The sequence below is a fragment of the Hypomesus transpacificus genome, chromosome 8 (genome assembly GCF_021917145.1).
Source record: "Hypomesus transpacificus isolate Combined female chromosome 8, fHypTra1, whole genome shotgun sequence".
Classification (NCBI taxonomy): domain Eukaryota; kingdom Metazoa; phylum Chordata; class Actinopteri; order Osmeriformes; family Osmeridae; genus Hypomesus; species Hypomesus transpacificus.
The window spans coordinates 2,063,351-2,079,941 of NC_061067.1; the positions used below are offsets into that span (position 1 = coordinate 2,063,351).

At 41.2% G+C, this 16,591-nt stretch overlaps 1 protein-coding gene across 1 annotated transcript; it reads right to left on the reverse strand.

Moving 5' to 3' along the window:
- Window positions 1-1,422: 1,422 nt before the first annotated feature.
- Window positions 1,423-11,007, reverse strand: LOC124470177 (myosin-7-like). The gene is made up of 37 exons (XM_047023944.1): window positions 10,799-11,007; window positions 10,526-10,669; window positions 10,283-10,439; window positions 10,172-10,199; window positions 9,974-10,079; window positions 9,787-9,879; window positions 9,643-9,706; window positions 9,381-9,479; window positions 9,167-9,270; window positions 8,936-9,074; window positions 8,725-8,843; window positions 8,392-8,541; window positions 8,095-8,265; window positions 7,699-8,008; window positions 7,545-7,615; window positions 7,232-7,437; window positions 7,010-7,133; window positions 6,776-6,912; window positions 6,454-6,709; window positions 6,078-6,320; window positions 5,825-6,001; window positions 5,574-5,719; window positions 5,403-5,493; window positions 4,925-5,314; window positions 4,702-4,828; window positions 4,476-4,594; window positions 4,201-4,397; window positions 3,905-4,088; window positions 3,661-3,826; window positions 3,448-3,572; window positions 2,966-3,274; window positions 2,627-2,830; window positions 2,247-2,543; window positions 2,007-2,111; window positions 1,805-1,900; window positions 1,591-1,725; window positions 1,423-1,458 (listed from the first exon to the last, which is right to left on the reverse strand). Exons 1-37 carry the CDS (start codon window positions 10,997-10,999, stop codon window positions 1,438-1,440), a joined length of 5,811 nt encoding a protein of 1,936 aa, XP_046879900.1. The 5' UTR covers window positions 11,000-11,007; the 3' UTR covers window positions 1,423-1,437.
- Window positions 11,008-16,591: the final 5,584 nt, after the last annotated feature.

A 16,591-nucleotide genomic window follows, 5' to 3' on the forward strand; every position in this document is an offset into this window, starting at 1 on the left:
TAACGGAGCATATTTATGAATAAACTACTGGGCAGCAGATCAATTTGGGGTAACGTTGTCTCAATAAATAAAACCGTAGCAAAGACTAAAATCATTTTCATCAATCGAAATGGTTGGATCACTGTACATCTTTTTAAATACAGTACTGGATAAGGTGTTGGGTGCGGAGCCACTTTGGTTTGCAGTTTTCTAGCCTCAAGTTACAAAGGTCAAGAACATTTACAATTTATTTATTGTGGAAATTGTTGTCATCTACACTTTGATAACGTTAGAGTGATTTTTGCAGGAGAAAGTGTTACCTCTCTCAAGACCTTTGCATAGCAAACACAAGTCTTCTCAACTCCCATAAATTCACACCTCAGGCTCCGGAATTAGCCTCCAGAACTGAATGTTACACGGGAGCAAGTGGAGGAGGGAGGAAGTGGAGGAGGGAGGAAGTGGAGGAGGGAGGAAGTGGAGGAAGGACTCAGTTGAGATCATTCTCAGCTGCCTTGTTTCTATTGTTTGTTTTTTTTGTATATTGTTCCAAAGTGATTCCAATTAATTGTGAAATAAGGGTCACAGTTTACTTTAAAGTGACAATAATTACTAAAAATAACATTAGTAGGAACTGCGATTTTCTTTTGCTGACCGACAGGGATTTTACTCAGTCAATGAATGAATATGACAGCACCACTGAGAAAACAATGTCCACTAGTTGGCAGTATTATATACATGTTTGCATTTACAGCTGTTCAGACTTACAGTAACTCCTATTGTCAGAATTGCCTCCTTGGGACCACAAAGGAAACGTATCACTGCATATAGCTCTCCAATAATCTCTCCTGTTTGTTCTTTGACAAGGCTTGACTCTTACTTTCTGAAAGGTGTTTTTAATATTAGGCCTCAGAATATAAGGATATTATTGTCACATTAAGGTTGTGAGTTATACCTGGTGAGAGTAAAACATTCTTATGAAGAGGGATCACAACAAAAATTATTGTGTCAACCTTTCCCAAAACAATACATTTCTTAATTGGTGATTCAAATGTATATAAAACTGTTACAATACAGTTTAATCATTTACCTACCATATTTATTAAATTACATATCCAAACAAAGTGTAATTCTTGCATTTTAATAAAGTCAAACGTATGATGAAGAATCGTTCTAATGCAGATACAGCAAGATATGGGATACGGTCACTAGTCATTGTCTCAACAGGGGGAGGGGGGAGGGTTTGAGGTCAGTTGGTTTGATAAAGGCCCTACAAAGCAGTCCAGGGCTCCACTGATATCTGCTGAATATTAAATACCTGTCTATTAAGGGAAGAGTGGCACACAAGGTAGAGTTTGAAACACTTCACTTTATTTTTCATAGATAGTTACTTTGAAAAATGAAGGGACAACTACATTCCTACGATACAATCATTTTGAGACGCAGAGGTCCATCTGAGCTTCACTCTTCATCATGTCCTTTCTGAAGACGGATCAATATTAGTAGATAGTAAAGGTAATTAGAGATTCATTGTAACTGATTTGAAGGAAATTGGATCCCACAAATCTGACCAGAAAATGCAGACTTTATTATTCTGATCAAACAAAAACTAACCTTTGATCCAACGTCACGACTCTTGGATCTCATCTTGTTGACCTGGGACTCAGCAATGTCAGCCCTTTCCTCTGCTTCATCCAGCTCATGCTGAATTTTACGGAACTTGCCCAGATTAGAGTTGGACTGTTCCTCCTTAGAAAGACGAGAATAATTTGAGTCCCTTAAGCAAATTGAAATCAGAAAGGCTTCTGAGATCCATATTTCTACTCACAGCCTCCTCTGCAGTCCTCTTGTAGGATTTGACCTTCAGCTGCAGTTTGTCCACCAGGTCTTGCAGACGGCTCAAGTTCTTACGGTCCTCCTCAGTCTGGACCATGGCAAAATGGAAACAGAATCTTGTTCAATCTTGTTTATCAATCTCTGCGCTCTGATGAAAGAACATTTTACAGATGACAGCAAGAACTACTATATACCTGGTAGGTGAGCTCCTTGATGCGTCTCTCATATTTACGGACTCCTTTCACTGAATCATTGCTCTTCCTCTGCTCCAACTCCACCTCTGTCTCCAGCTCCCTCACCTGGAGGAAAAGGATACCAAGTTGTTGACAGCAGTCAACCTGTTTTCCTTCAGGATCACATTTCATAATCTTAAATCCTTTGTTGGAAGGGTGGAATAAGGTACCATAAGGTACTAACCAGCCTCAGACACTCACCCTGGCCTCCAGCTTCTGGACCTGCTTCTTGCCACCCTTCATGGCGATTTGCTCAGCTTCATCCAGACGGTGCTGCAGGTCCTTGATGGTCTGCTCCATGTTCTTCTTCATGCGCTCCAGGTGAGAACTGGTGTCCTGCTCCTTCTTCAGCTCCTCTGCCATCATGGCAGCATCAGTGATGGCCTTCTTGGCTTTCTCCTCAGCATTCCTGCACTCCTGCACAGCCTCCTCCACTTCATTCTGAAGCTGGGAAGTGTCACCCTCTAGCTTCTTCTTCTGGTTCAGCAGGCTGGTGTTCTAGAAGAGAAAATGTGTTACGTTTTTTATTTAGAAAGAATGCAATAACCTGTTTTAACTGGTGTACTCCATCAACATGTTACCTGAGAGTGTAGCAGCTGAACCCTCTCACTGACATCCAGCAGTTCCTGCTCAGCCAGTTTGCGGCCTCTCTCAGTCTGCTCCACCATGGACCTCAGCTCATCCAGTTCAGCCTGCAGCAGATTGTTACGTCTCTCCACAATGGCAATGTTCTCCTTCAGATCATCATTGCCACGAAGAGCATCATCCAGCTGCAGTTGGGAGTCCTGTCAAAAAGATATTGGTTGTTATCACGTAAACTTGCACTTGAACTGGTTCATTCTTGTTCTGGCTCTATCCAATATGTCACTAGGCATTGTGGTGTTTAGAAAGACAGGATATTTTAGGTCCAACGTTTTTACCTTCATATGTGCATGGAGGCCCTTGAGTTGCTTCTGGGCCTCTGCTGCCTGCCTGTTGGCCTGGCTGAGCTGGATCTCCATCTCATTGAGGTCTCCCTCCATCTTCTTCTTCAGCCTGAGAGCCTCGTTCCTGCTGCGAGTCTCAGACTCCAGGGAACTTTGCAGGGTATCCACCACCCTCTGCTGGTTTCTCTTGGCCATTTCCATCTCCTCATCTTTCTCCACCAGTTTGCGCTCGATGTCAGCTTTGACCTGGTTGAACTCCAGCTGAGCTCTGAGAATCTTGACTTCCTCATGCTCCAGGGAGCCCTGTTTAATTGTTTCAAAATAATTTGTAAAAATGGTTACGAAAAATTCCAAATGATGAATAAAATTGTGGCTGAATATCATATATGTGCTTGAAAACTGACAGAAAAGGTATAGTGACCTGAAATTTCAACTTAATGGAAACTTTTATTGAAAATGCAGTTTTTTTGTCTCACCTCAGCTTCCTCCAGAGCAGTCTGGATCTCAGCCTTCTCCTGCTCCAGCTGTTTACGAATCTTCTCCAACTCATGGATGCTCTTTCCACCCTCACCAAGTTGCTCAGTCAGGTCAGAAATTTCCTCTGTTGACAGGAACCCATTCAGTTTAAAAGAATGTCCAATGTTGATTAACAATGTACAGACTTATGCCAAGTTTGTTCATATTCAGACCTTGGAGGTTCTTGTTCTCCCTCTTCATGGTCTCCAGATGATCCAAAGACTCTTCATAGGAGTTCTTCAGTTTGAACAACTCAGTGCTGAGGGATCTGGCCTCCTTCTGGGCGCTTTCCAGCTCAGTCTGGGACTCCTCATACTTCTGCTTCCACTCTGCCAGGACCTGGAGGAGACACAAGCAGCATTAATGAATGGTGCTCTGTATTTCTATCCAGATTCTCTTGAAGATCCGTCACTGTACCTTGTCAAAGTTTCTTTGCTTCTTGTCCAGAACAGCAGCAGCAGCATTGGATCTCTCCACATCCACCATGAGATCTTCAATCTCATTCTGGAGTCTGTGTTTAGTCTTATCCAGGGAGGAACATTTAGCATTGACAGCTTCCACAGCCTCTTCTGCATCTTGCAGACGCTGAGCCAGCTTCTTCCTGTTTGACAGAAAATAAACTTTGCATAATCCTAGCACAATCATTATTAATGTATTGTGGTACATTGTCCTTTCTGAAGTGAAGCACTGTTTGATTGTGAGGATCTCCTTACTTGGCCTCTTCCAGCTCCTCGGTCCTCTGGATGGCATCAGTTTCATACTTGGTTCTCCACTGAGCCACCTCAGAGTTAGCCTTGGACATGCTGCGCTGCAGCTCAGCCTTGGCCTCCTGCTCCTCCTCATACTGCTCCCTCAGCAGCTCTGAGTCATGGCGAGCAGACTGCACTGCATGGGCTAAAGCATTCTTTGCCTGGAAAAAGGTAGACATAATATGGAGGGTGGACAATGATTATTTCTGCAATGATGATAATGTTGTTACTGTCCATACCTTGATTTCCTCCTCCAGTTGTCTTTTGAGATCCTCAATCTGCTGAACATTAGACTGTTTTCCTCTGGTAAGTTGGGAAACCAGGGAGTCCTTCTCCTCCAGTTGCCTGGCAAGTTCACCTGAAAAAAAGCAAGAAGAACCAAAAATCATTTTTTCACCCGGGAAAGTCATGAAAGTAGCAGTGGTATTTCCGTTGAGATGTAATTCCAATCTACAGTTTTCTTACCATTTTCAGTTTGAAGCTTTGCTTTCTGCATGGTGAAATCATTGATGGATCGCTGTCCCTCCTCAGATTTAGTCCTGTATTCATTCATCTGGTCTTCAAGGGTTCTGCACATTTTCTCCAAGTTTGTCTGTTTAAAGAGGTATTCAATTGGCCATCAGTATATGCAGTAGGCTACTTACATACACCTGTTAATAATTCTTAACTTCTCATATTCACCACTCACTTTGGACTTGACGATCTGCTCCATGTTGGAGACCACATCGTCCAGCTCCAGCCTGAGCTCACTCTTCTCCTTCTCCAGCTTCTGCTTCACTCTCTGAAGGTTGTCAATCTGCTCCCCCAGGTCGGCCACACTGTCTGCATTCTTCTTCCTCAGAGTGGCAGCTGTAGCCTCATGCTGCAGGGTAGCCTCTTCAAGGTCTCTGCGCACCTTCTGGAACTCTGCCTCCCTCTTCTTGTTCATCTCAATCTGGGCAGCAGTGGCTCCACCAGCCTCCTCCAGTCTCTCACTGATCTCCTCCAACTCTCGGGCCAAGTCTGCCCTCTGCTTCTCAACCTTGGCACGGGCAGCTCTCTCAGCCTCCAGCTCTTCCTCAAGCTCCTCAATACGGGCCTACAATGTAAGGATTTCTGATGAGATCAGAGATCAAACAGCTGGTATCCTACAAGGAAGCTTTAACCATACAGTGCTATTGACTAACCTGCAGCTCCTTCAGTTTCTTCTGAAGCTGGGCACTCATGGCCTGCTCATCCTCAATCTTGCTGCTGAGTTGACTTATCTCAAAGTCCTTCCTGTGGAAATTATACACATTATAACCCTTTCTTTAAAAGTAAGCATTGTCGTGATACAGTCCTTTGGGTTATAATCTCACTTCTTCAGTTTCTCCTCCATCTGCTGTTTGTCGTTCTCCAGGTCCATTAGGCTCTCCTGGGTCAACTTCAGGTCTCCCTCCAACTTCCTCCTTGCTCTCTCAAGGTCCATTCTTACTTTCTTCTCTTGCTCCAGAGAACCTTCAAGCTGGTTGGTCATACAAGTGGAATATCATGGCAAAAATCATACACCTTTGTTGTACTTGTAACTTACAGTAACACTTGATGACTTGATACTCAGTTTGATACTCACATCATCAACCTGCTGTTCCAGCTTGGTTTTGGCCTTGGTCAGAGTGTTGACTTTGTCCTCCTCACTCTGAAGGTCATCCAGTGTCTGCTGGTGAGCCTCCTGAAGAGCTTTCTTCTCCTTGGTCAGCTTGGCGATGATTTCATCCAGAGCTGCCATCTCCTCAGTCAGGTTTTTAACCTGAAGTCATATAGTGTAGGTATATTTTGTTCTCCCTTTTACTTTGATCTCATTATCAAGTCATGTTGGTCTTTACCTTGTTCTCCGTGGCATGCTTCTCCTTCTCCACTTTGGCCAGAGTGAGTTCCAGATCATCAATGTCTTTCTTGAGTTCTGAACACTCATCCTCCAGCTTCCTCTTCTTAGCAGTAAGCTCTGCATTCATCTCCTCCTCATCCTCCAGTCTTTCAGTCAGCTCCTTGGATTTGGCCTCAAGCTGGATCTTGCTCTTGATCAATCCCTCACACCTCTCCTCAGCATCACTAAGATTATCTTGTTCCTGATCAAATACAGCAAAAAGTGTATAAGGACAACAATGTGAAACACAATGTACTTCAATAAATATATTCAAATTTTGTCTGAACTCTAGATTATGCTGTTTTTTTTGTTGTTGTTGTTGAAATACAGCTCACAGTTTGGACTTGGAGGTGGAGGTCATTCTTCTCTTGGAGAAGGGAGACCATCTTCTCTTCCAGCTCTTTCCTACGGGCTTCAGATTTAGCATAAGCTTCTTTAAGTTTTATAAACTCTTCCTTCATGTTGGCCATCTCTTTCTCAGTCTCAGCTGACTTCAGCAGAGGTTTGATCTTGAAGTACATCTTCATCCAGGGCCAATTCTTGACCCCCATGAAGGCACGGATGTTCCACTGGATCACAAGCAGGGCATCTCTGCAAAGTACAACATCATATTCATAACTCACTTGTAAACTTAATTTTAGCAATGTCTGTCCTTACCTGCGATCCACAATTTTCTGGAATTCAACTCTGGCAAGTAGACCACGTGAATGGGACTGGATCCCTGTGATGATGAGGGCAAGACGGTCATCTCTCATCTCCTCAAGTGTACCCAGGAGACCAGCCTTGAAGAACACCTGATAAAAAAAAATATATATATATATATTGACAAATTTTATGACTCCTCCCCCAAAGAAACAATACTTTACAACATTGTATTTGTACATGATTTACCTTAGTGTGTCCTAATTTGTACTGGGTATGGTCAATGTCCAGAGAGCCTAGCAATTTTTCTGCTGCTTTCTTGTTGTCAATGAACTGTCCCTCAGGGATAGCATTTGGGTTGAGGATGCGGTATCTGAATTGAAAACAGCATCACAAAACACCTGAACTTTATTGTTTGTCTTATTTAAACTGAGCAACCTTATTGTACACTTGGCTAATATGGTTTTTCACCTTTGTTTAAAGTCACCATACAGAATCCTGTTGGGGAATCCCTTTCTGCAGATTCTGATGCCTTCCAGCACACCGTTACAGCGCAGCTGGTGCATGACCAAAGGGTTCTCCATGGCCCCAGGAGTCTTGGTCTCATTGGGGATGAGGCAACGCACAAAGTGGGGGTGAGTAGACCTCAAGTTGGTCATGAGTTTGTTCAGGTTCTCCTGTAAATGCGTCAACGGGTACATTTGTTTGAGATTTAAACAATGTTACCCAGTATATTGGGTGTCATTGTGCTGCATCAGTGTAATCAAATCAAACTCTTGCTGACCCTGTGCAATGCAGACACAGTCTGGAAGGAAGAGCCTTTCTTCTTTTTGCCTCCACCAGACTCAGCCATAGCTTCATGGTAAAAATGAATCACGTTTTGGATGAAATGTTTAAATACTTCAGAACTGATCTTTACAAACTCTCCATAAACAAACCTGAATCGGCTCCAGCATAACCAGCAAAGAGAACTGCAAGTAACTTCATTGTTGACTTCTGAAAGAGTCCGACCACAGTCTCATTCAGAGGGTCCTTGTTCTTCACCAGCCAGTTACCAATGTTGTAGTCAACGATACCAGCATAGTGAACCAGGGAGAAATGGGCCTCTGGTCGACCTTTTATAATCCTGGGCTTCTGGAAATTGGCAGTTTTGCCCAGGTGGTTGTCATACAGCTTAGCCTTGAATGTAGCATCACTGGCTTTGGGGAACATGCACTCCTCTTCAAGGATGGACATGATACCCATGGGCTAGAAAGTAAGACAAAACGTTGTAAATAAAATGGAAAATAATAACATTATAATAACAAGGCAAATTGTAATTGTGAACTGCTTACTTTTTCAATGAGCTCAATGCATGCCTGCAAGTCCATGCCAAAGTCGATGAATGTCCATTCTATTCCTTCTTTCTTGTACTCTTCTTGCTCCAGCACAAACATGTGGTGGTTGAAGAACTGCTGCAGCTTCTCATTAGTGAAGTTGATGCACAGCTGTTCAAAGGTGTTGAACTAGAAAAGAGATTTACAGTTTCAGTGTGTTTGCTGAGAGCAAAATAGATTGACGGACAGTAAGATAGATATGGACAGATAAAGGTTCTCAAAGTTCAACATTATCCCTTTCCACCAAATACGCACATCAAAGATCTCAAAGCCAGCAATATCCAGCACACCAATGAAATGCTGACGAGCATTCTTGGTGTCCAGGGATTGGTTGATTCTAATCACCATCCACAGGAACATCTTCTCGTACACTGACTTGGAAAGTGCACCTACAGAGTAGTATACCTGCAGAGATGGATGGATTAGAAAAACATTAAGAAACGTCAGCAAACTTTCTTTTTCATAATTGATAGTTTTAGTTAAAAAAGTATAATAATTCACTGTAGCACATCATTAAAGCTTTATTGGACATCATGTATGGCATGAGGTATTCATAAAGCTCATGGAGGTATATTCTCTGACAATTACCTGCTGGACATTCTGACCTTTGGTGACCCACTCGTTTCCTACTTTTACCCTTGGGTGGCAGAGACCCTTGATCAGGTCAGCAGAGTTCAAGCCCATCAGGTACGCCACTTTGTCGGTATCTGAAAATGTTTATGTTGACAGTCCTTTTTGGATTTTTTATAGACAAAAAGACAATGATGCTACAGACAAACTGTCTTGCACATGTTCCCACCCTCAGTGCCGTCTGCCTCTGCCTGCTCCTCCCTCTGTTTGTTCTTGAACTTCATGTTGCCATAGTGCATGATGGCACCAGTCAGCTTATAAATGCCGTTCTTTTCCTCTTGGGTGAAGCCCAGCACATCAAAGGCCTCCTAGTACACAATAGTATACAGTGTATACACTCCAATGATGGTCAAATACTAACTACAGATAAACATGTTTGCCGTATAAATGTTTTACTAACATCAGTAGCCATGAGCTCATCACCGTCATCAATGGATGTTACAGCAATCTCTCCTTGGGAGATGAAGGCGTAATCATAGGGGTTGCTGGTGATGAGCAGCATCTCTGTAAATAAGTATTTAAACTTAAATTATATGATTGGTTTGGTTAAATCCACAGTAGTCGATGCATAAGCATTTTTACTACAGTACATATACTGCTGTTTATATACTGACCCAGCAGTTCTGGTTTCTTTTGAGACAGGATCTGGTAGAAGATGTGGTAGTCTCTCTCAGCCTTGAGCTGGAAAGTGACACGTGACTTCTCCAGGAGATCTGTCAAAAAGAGAAAATATAAAACAATATAAAACAATATAAAACATTTGCTCGAATTCAGGTTTTATTAGCATGATGTCATTCACTTTGATGATTTGATCAAACCAGTCATTTTGTATTAAATACAGCATGATTTTGGAGACAGTAGTCGTAAACTACTCACAAGTTTCAATATCTGCGGACGAAAGCTTCCCACTCACTCCAAAATGAATTCTGATGAATTTTCCCTGTAAGTGAAGAAATTGTACCCTCACTGTCAACTGGGTGAGATAAACATGGTGATTCTAGTGCAGTGAAGAAATCTTACAAATCTGGAGGAGTTGTCATTTCTGATGGTCTTGGCATTACCAAAAGCCTCCAGGGCAGGGTTACACTGGATGATTTGATCCTCCAGGGTGCCCTAGAATCCAATATCAAATCCAATGTCAAACTATAGTAAGTATTGATAGTATAACTGTAAATGAATATTCTCTTTGTCAGTATTACAATGTTACCTTTTTTTCCTGACTTGCGTCCTTCTTTCCACTCACAGCTGCAATGCTGGCAAAGTACTGGATGACTCTCTTGGTGTTCACAGTCTTTCCTGCACCAGATTCTCCACTAAGAAGGGATAGTAAATGCACAGTATGAAAGAGCCAGATACATACCTATTGTATGGCCAAGTTAAGTCATGTAGGCTTTTATGCACTTACGTGATCAGGACAGACTGATTTTCCCGGTCTGTCAAGAAAAAGGCACATTTCCACATTAATGTGATCAATTTGGCTTCATCAGTATAAATGTATTAAAAGACCATGTTTTACCTGACAGCATGTACTGGTAGGCATTGTCAGAGATGGAGAAGATGTGAGGAGGAGCTTCACTCCTCTTCTTGCCTCTGTAAGCATTGACAACTGACTGATCGTACACTGGCAGCCACTTGTAGGGGTTGACAGTCACACAGAACAGTCCTGAGTAGGTCTGTGTGGGAGGAGAGTATTTTTACTTCTTTAATGATCATATTCTACTCAGTAGGAACCTATTTGTACATTGTGGTTGTTACTCACGTAGATCATCCAGGCTGCATAACGCTCTTTGAGGTTAAACAGCACAGCAGGCTCGTGCAGGAAGGTGAACATCGCCATGTCCTCAATTTTATCAAACTTTGGCGGGTTCTGGGGATGGACGTCAACCTCCTTCACTGTTACAGTCTGATAAATAAAATAGACAAATTGTTTACAGAGTTGAATATCTTAAATTGCCAAAACAACAATCAAATCAACCATCTTGAATTTGAATCTCACATCCATTTTTTTCACAAATTTCTGTAATGTACATACCTTCCCAAACTCAGTTTCAGCTGTGACTTTGTCCCCATCTCTACTGGTAACTGAAGCCTTGACGTACTCAACCTCTGGGTCAGGCACAAAGCACTCCTTCTTCATGTCAAAAGGACGAGTCTGGGCCTCCAGACGTTCCTTGTCTGACTTCCTCAGAAAAGGAGCTGCTGTCCCAAACTCTGCCATCAAGGCGTCCCCCATCCTGAGATCTGTGGGGGGAAAAAAGATGAATAGCAAACTTGGATATAAAAAATTGTTCATGTAGTTCACTGGTAATGTTAGAAATGTTCACATCCTCCATTCAGTTATAATATAAATCGTATCATGCTGCATGTCGTCTACTTATATTCCAAGAGTAGAATAACCTGACAGTAGAATAACCTGACAGTAGCATAACCTGACAGTAAAATAACATGACCATAATGGAGTAAACTTTGTTAACCCTGGTGGTGTAATCCCTCTCTATATTCACACCTCAGAACACCTTTAGGTTCTATAATTAAAACCTGTGCTGCTGCCTGTTTTCTATATTACAGAGGTTAATGAGTGTACAGAGGCTCTGTGCAGTATAGAATTATATATATTATATATATATAATTAGATGAGAGATGAGATTTATATATAAATATACTTTGATTATATAATATATAATCAAAAAACATTGTCTAGCAAAGGAGGGAGAGCACTCTGATGAAGACATAGCACCATTAGGGGGCACTGCAAAAAACATAGTTTGGATAAATATTTATAATATTTCTGCTCTTACCTGAACTGCCGCTGAGTTGAGTTTGGAGAAAGGGTGTCTTTGCTGAGAAAAGAATAGACAAACAGCAGACCATGGTATAAACACCTATAATACACTGAACACCTGCAATACACTGAACAGCTATAATACACTGAAAAGCTGTTTTATATTTGTTGATATTCATCCAAGCACAGATAACATAACAGCCTTCCTTTTCTCTCATACCTTTTGATTTGTTCTGTCTAGTTTCCCTACAGACGTGAAGGCTTCTTTATAAAGGGGCTTGTTACCCTCTATAAGGAAAACAAGCCATTAAATAAATTAATACTAAATTAAAAACATCTGTATTTGGCTATAGAGGAGTGTACTTCAGAGACCTATTAGGCCTCAGTGGCTGTAGAGGAGGGGAGAGGAGAGTCAGGCAGCCGGCCATGATTTAACGCTTTAGTTTCTCTGGAGGAGTTCACGTTTGTTGGCGGCAACTAAAATGCAGATATATCTATGGTATTCTTCCACATACTTCTACTTGTGTATTTTTTCATCAAAAGGAGATTGTTTTATTTATTTGCATGTAATTAAGAAAATAGTGGAAAACATACAATGGTTTGAAGTGTTCAAGTTCATCAAAGTTTACCAAAGTGTTTGTGTTTTTATGCTGTTGTGAGGGTTAGTTAATGATGGTGTCTTATTTGTTAACATGAACATTTTCATAAATTTATATTAGTGAATGCACTTAAATTGCAGGTACATTTGGTCATAGATTGTGTCTAAGGCCATCAATTCCGTTAACGAGGCTTGTTGCATGATTTAAACAACTGCAGCTGTCCTTTATTGTTCTTTAAGGCAAGGTCAGCGTCCTGTTCCATTGCAACAGAAGTGTGGCAGCTATTGTAAGAATAACATTACCCATTATCATGCCCACGTGCTGCTGCTTTCTTCCTATTTATCCTTTGGTACAAAAATAGACCTGTGAAATTGTTACTAGATGCAATCAAGTGTGCCTGAGCACTAGTGCAGTCTGTATGTTCTGCAGCACATACCTTATACTAGCCTTTTGAAACAGGAGCACTGGAGTGTGACAGGGGTGTGTCCCCACAGCAACACACCCAAACCTTCTTAACCATAACATTACACTTTCAAGGACATTAACATCTCTTTAGGCTATCAAATACTTTCATGATCAAATCAGTGTATTCAACGTGAATTAACTGACTAATATGCCTGAATCATGTCTCTAATCGTGTCCTTCAGACAGCATGGAGCTGAGGGAGCTGTCTTGTTAGGTTGTTGGTAAGGAAAGGATTGTCATTGGAGCCAAAGACCATTGGTCTTGTTTTTGTGAAGGTATCAGAGCTGTCAGTGTATTACTGTACACAAGTGTGAGGCTGTGTAGAAGGTGATGATGTGGTGGCAGTTGCTGCTGAAGAGTGATACCCTGTGTTAAGACTTCAAGGGGCAGAAATGAGACCTCTTGACTTTCACAACTTCACACCTCGGTTTATTGCTGGAACCCTCGAGGTTCCTTGATTAACTTTTATAGCTTTAACATACCACTCCATATGTTAACAATGTAAACATTGGTATGCTGTCAGTAGGCTGTACAGCCACTCAGGTGAAAAGGATTGCAAAACAAACAAGTTCATACTTCATAGTACTGGGAAATTGTATTTCTTGAATATAGTGTTAATAAGTGAACACTAGGGCTGTACAATATTTGTGAAATATCATTGGAAAATATGTGTTCTTTGTGTCTTGGGTCGACCTTGACCCCCCCCCCCCCCCCCCCCCCCCCCCCCCCCCCCCTATTGAAGCACCTTACTTAGTGTCAACATCTGAGCTGTCTATTCCAAGCACAACCTTTCTTTATACCCCTCATTCCCAGCTGTCCAGTCTCCACGTGTTAGCAGCGACATGGCACTGAACACAATGCAACTGGCATGTTAAGACTGTAAAACCACAGAGAAGTGGACTCCTCTTTGTCTTTGCCAATATCATTCTCCATCAAGGTCGGATGCTATATCTATGCATCTGTCCTCCACAAGCAGTGTTGATGTGTGAACTGAACTGGAATTTACAGTTCTGTCAATGTTTCTTTTTGACTAATACTTTTGACTAAATATTTTTTTCTTAACTCTAATAAATGTAGATGTTATATTTACTGTCCCTGCTGCAGCTGTCAGACGTCAAGTGAGAGAATATTTAGCACAAAGTGTCAGTGAGGTAAAAGGACCTTCTTGGACAACAAAGTCACTCATTCCTCTCCCATGTCTTGCAGATTATAATTCTGGAATGTGGAGACAGTGAATTCCTCTCTGTCAGGCTTAATGGTCACAGCCCATCAAAGTCCAAGTCAAGGTATGAGTTTTTCTTAGCTCTAATAACTTTTTGTCTCATATTTGAATATCTTGTATTTTTTGCATCTTTGTTGTAGCTTAAATGTTAATACAGTATCTTTATTGAATCAAACCTAATATAGATATATATTAGTTGTTTTCTTTATTAGATTATATATAATCTGTAACAATAATGCTACATGAAAAGATAACATTCAAATACTGTCCATAAATATGTTTTCACATTTATGTCTTAGTCATAGCTACATCTGGGAAACTTTTTGTTCTTACTGTTTCTTGAAATAATAGTATTATACCTTTCAATGGAATTGCTTGGTCAGACACAGAAGTCATTGGTGTCAGGGCGTGAGGTGGGCTAGGACCCAAGTGCAAGAGAGTCGGCAGGCGTTGTGAACACAAAGGGTTTAATGCTCAAACCGGGAACAGACTGGGTACACACAGGGACAAAGGGTAATGCTAAGACAAAGACTGGACACAACACAAACCTAATTACACAGAAACAAACAAGACACAGGTGGACACAATGAAACTAACGAGAACTGAACAAGACACAGGTGAAGACAATGAGACAGGGAACACTAGGGCAGGGAAAGAAACCGAGGGGGGGGGGCACGGCTGTGGCCATGACCATTGAATGGAGCCATGTGATACTCTGAACTACACTTGACTCTAATATCATTTTGATGATTTATATGATTTCTGTATATGTGAATGTCTAAGTGGATTGTTTTTCTGAATAACAATGTTTGAATCGTTTTCTGTATATGTGGACCAGTCCATGATTCTGTTCATTTATGTGCTCTTTTTATGTGTGTGTTTTATATGTAAGGGATAATGCCCGACGAGGTGTCCAATATCATCTGATAATGGACGATGCGGAGGCGTGAACCGTCCGACGCGCAGCGGAGGGATATTGGACACCTCGAAGGGCATTATCCCGCTTATACCATGGTCACTTGCCAACGTTTTTTTTTACTAACATTAATTTATGTTTTATGGCGTTTTGCAATAGAAATCTAACGTTTTTCAACGTTAGCCAACTCTGATATTTCTAGTCCGCTCAGCTCATAGAACCAACACCGGCTTTCCTTTGGCTGAGCTATTAGCCCAAAAGCTAACGTTATGCTAGCAGGATTCAAAGGCAATAACATTGTGTACGGTTGACAAACAGTAAATATAATTTTACAGTATGTTTGACAATAAGATTTGCTAGCTAATCAGCCATGTCACTGTCCCAAAATAAATATCAAGATTTTCACGAACAATATCGGCCATATACTAGTACTAGGCTGAAGTATGGCCGCAGCCTGTGGAGGGAATTGAATAGCAACTGGATGTGAGATGATCGCATGAAAGTTGACATTTTCTCCAAACAGTGATTATAATTTGACAGTATGTTTAACAACAAGACTAGCCAGCTATCGAGCCATGTAGTTGTCCCAAAATAAAATCAAGATTTTAAAGAAGAAAATAATCGGCCATGTGTAGAGTTGCTGCTACTGTCGTGTTGGCCGCAGCCTGTCTGAAGTAGATTGACTAGCCAGCTGAATAGTGAATGGAATGTGAGATGAGCGGTTACGTGACACTGACACACTACATTCAGAAAAGAAACATTTTTCAAATAGGTTAAAATAAATATTGAAGTCACTCATTGTTGTAAATACAAGTTAGCTTGTTAAAGTCTTTCACAATTGTAAATGGAGGCTTTGACTACGTCACTGTTGTTATGGTTACTTATTTAAGATATTTTGCACAGGCTCCTGTGTAGCCAGCGGAATAATTTAGAACGGTGAAAATACAGTTTTTCTGCAATGACGCAGTAGGTGTCCGTTATCACCCTATAATGTACATTCCTGCAGCCAATCAGAATTGAGTATTCACCCAGACCATAATACAGGATATTGTGTATTTTTTCTATGATGATCATTACTTTACTTATTGTTTTCAGAGTCTAAAGACAGTTTAGACCGAAGTCAGCTTTAGTAATTAACTTTTTATACCTTTTCTGTTTTACTCTTTAAAGATTGATCATAACATGAAATGTAAATGTACATGACTAAATGTAAATGTAAACATGGCTTGTAATAAAAATATCAAACCTTAATCTATGGATGGGATTTTATTGTTGTGACCGTGTGGCTTTGTTGTGAAATGTACAATAACTAACTAGGGATGAAGATTTGATAAGAACATTCTTCTTGATTAAACTACTAACATGTATCTTTCAGTGATCTCAGGATAGTCTTGTCTTCCCCAGGGGCCCTGTCTGCTACTTAGTGTTCATTTGTAACACCGATCAAGGTAGGAGTTTACATTGAACAATATTTCTGGAACTATAATAAATAAATACATATATTTATACAAGTCATGTTGTGAGGTGGAGCCTCCAGGGATCACACTTGTTTGTCCAGCACATCCCACAGATGCTCAGTGGGATGTAGATCTGGGGAAGTCAACACCTTGAACTGGTGTTCCTCAAACCATTCCTGAACAATTTTTGCTTTGTGGCAGGACACATTATCCTGCTGAAAGATGTGACTGCCATCATGGAATACCATATCCTTGAAAGGGTGTATGTGGTCTGCAGCAATGTTTAGGCAGGTGGTACGTGTCAAAGTAACATCCAAATGAATGTCAGGACCCAAGGTGTCCCAGCAGAACACTGCCCAAAGCATCACACTGCCTCTGCAGGTT

Coding starts and splice junctions, on each gene's coding strand:
- LOC124470177 (XM_047023944.1), bottom strand. CDS start 10,999: ATGGGGGACGCCTTGATGGCAGAGTTTGGGACAGCAGCTCCTTTTCTG. Junction 8,844..8,935: donor AGAGGCAGACGGCACTGAGG/GTGGGAACATGT, acceptor AAACATTTTCAG/ATACCGACAAAGTGGCGTAC. Junction 5,494..5,573: donor ATGGAGGAGAAACTGAAGAA/GTGAGATTATAA, acceptor TAATTTCCACAG/GAAGGACTTTGAGATAAGTC.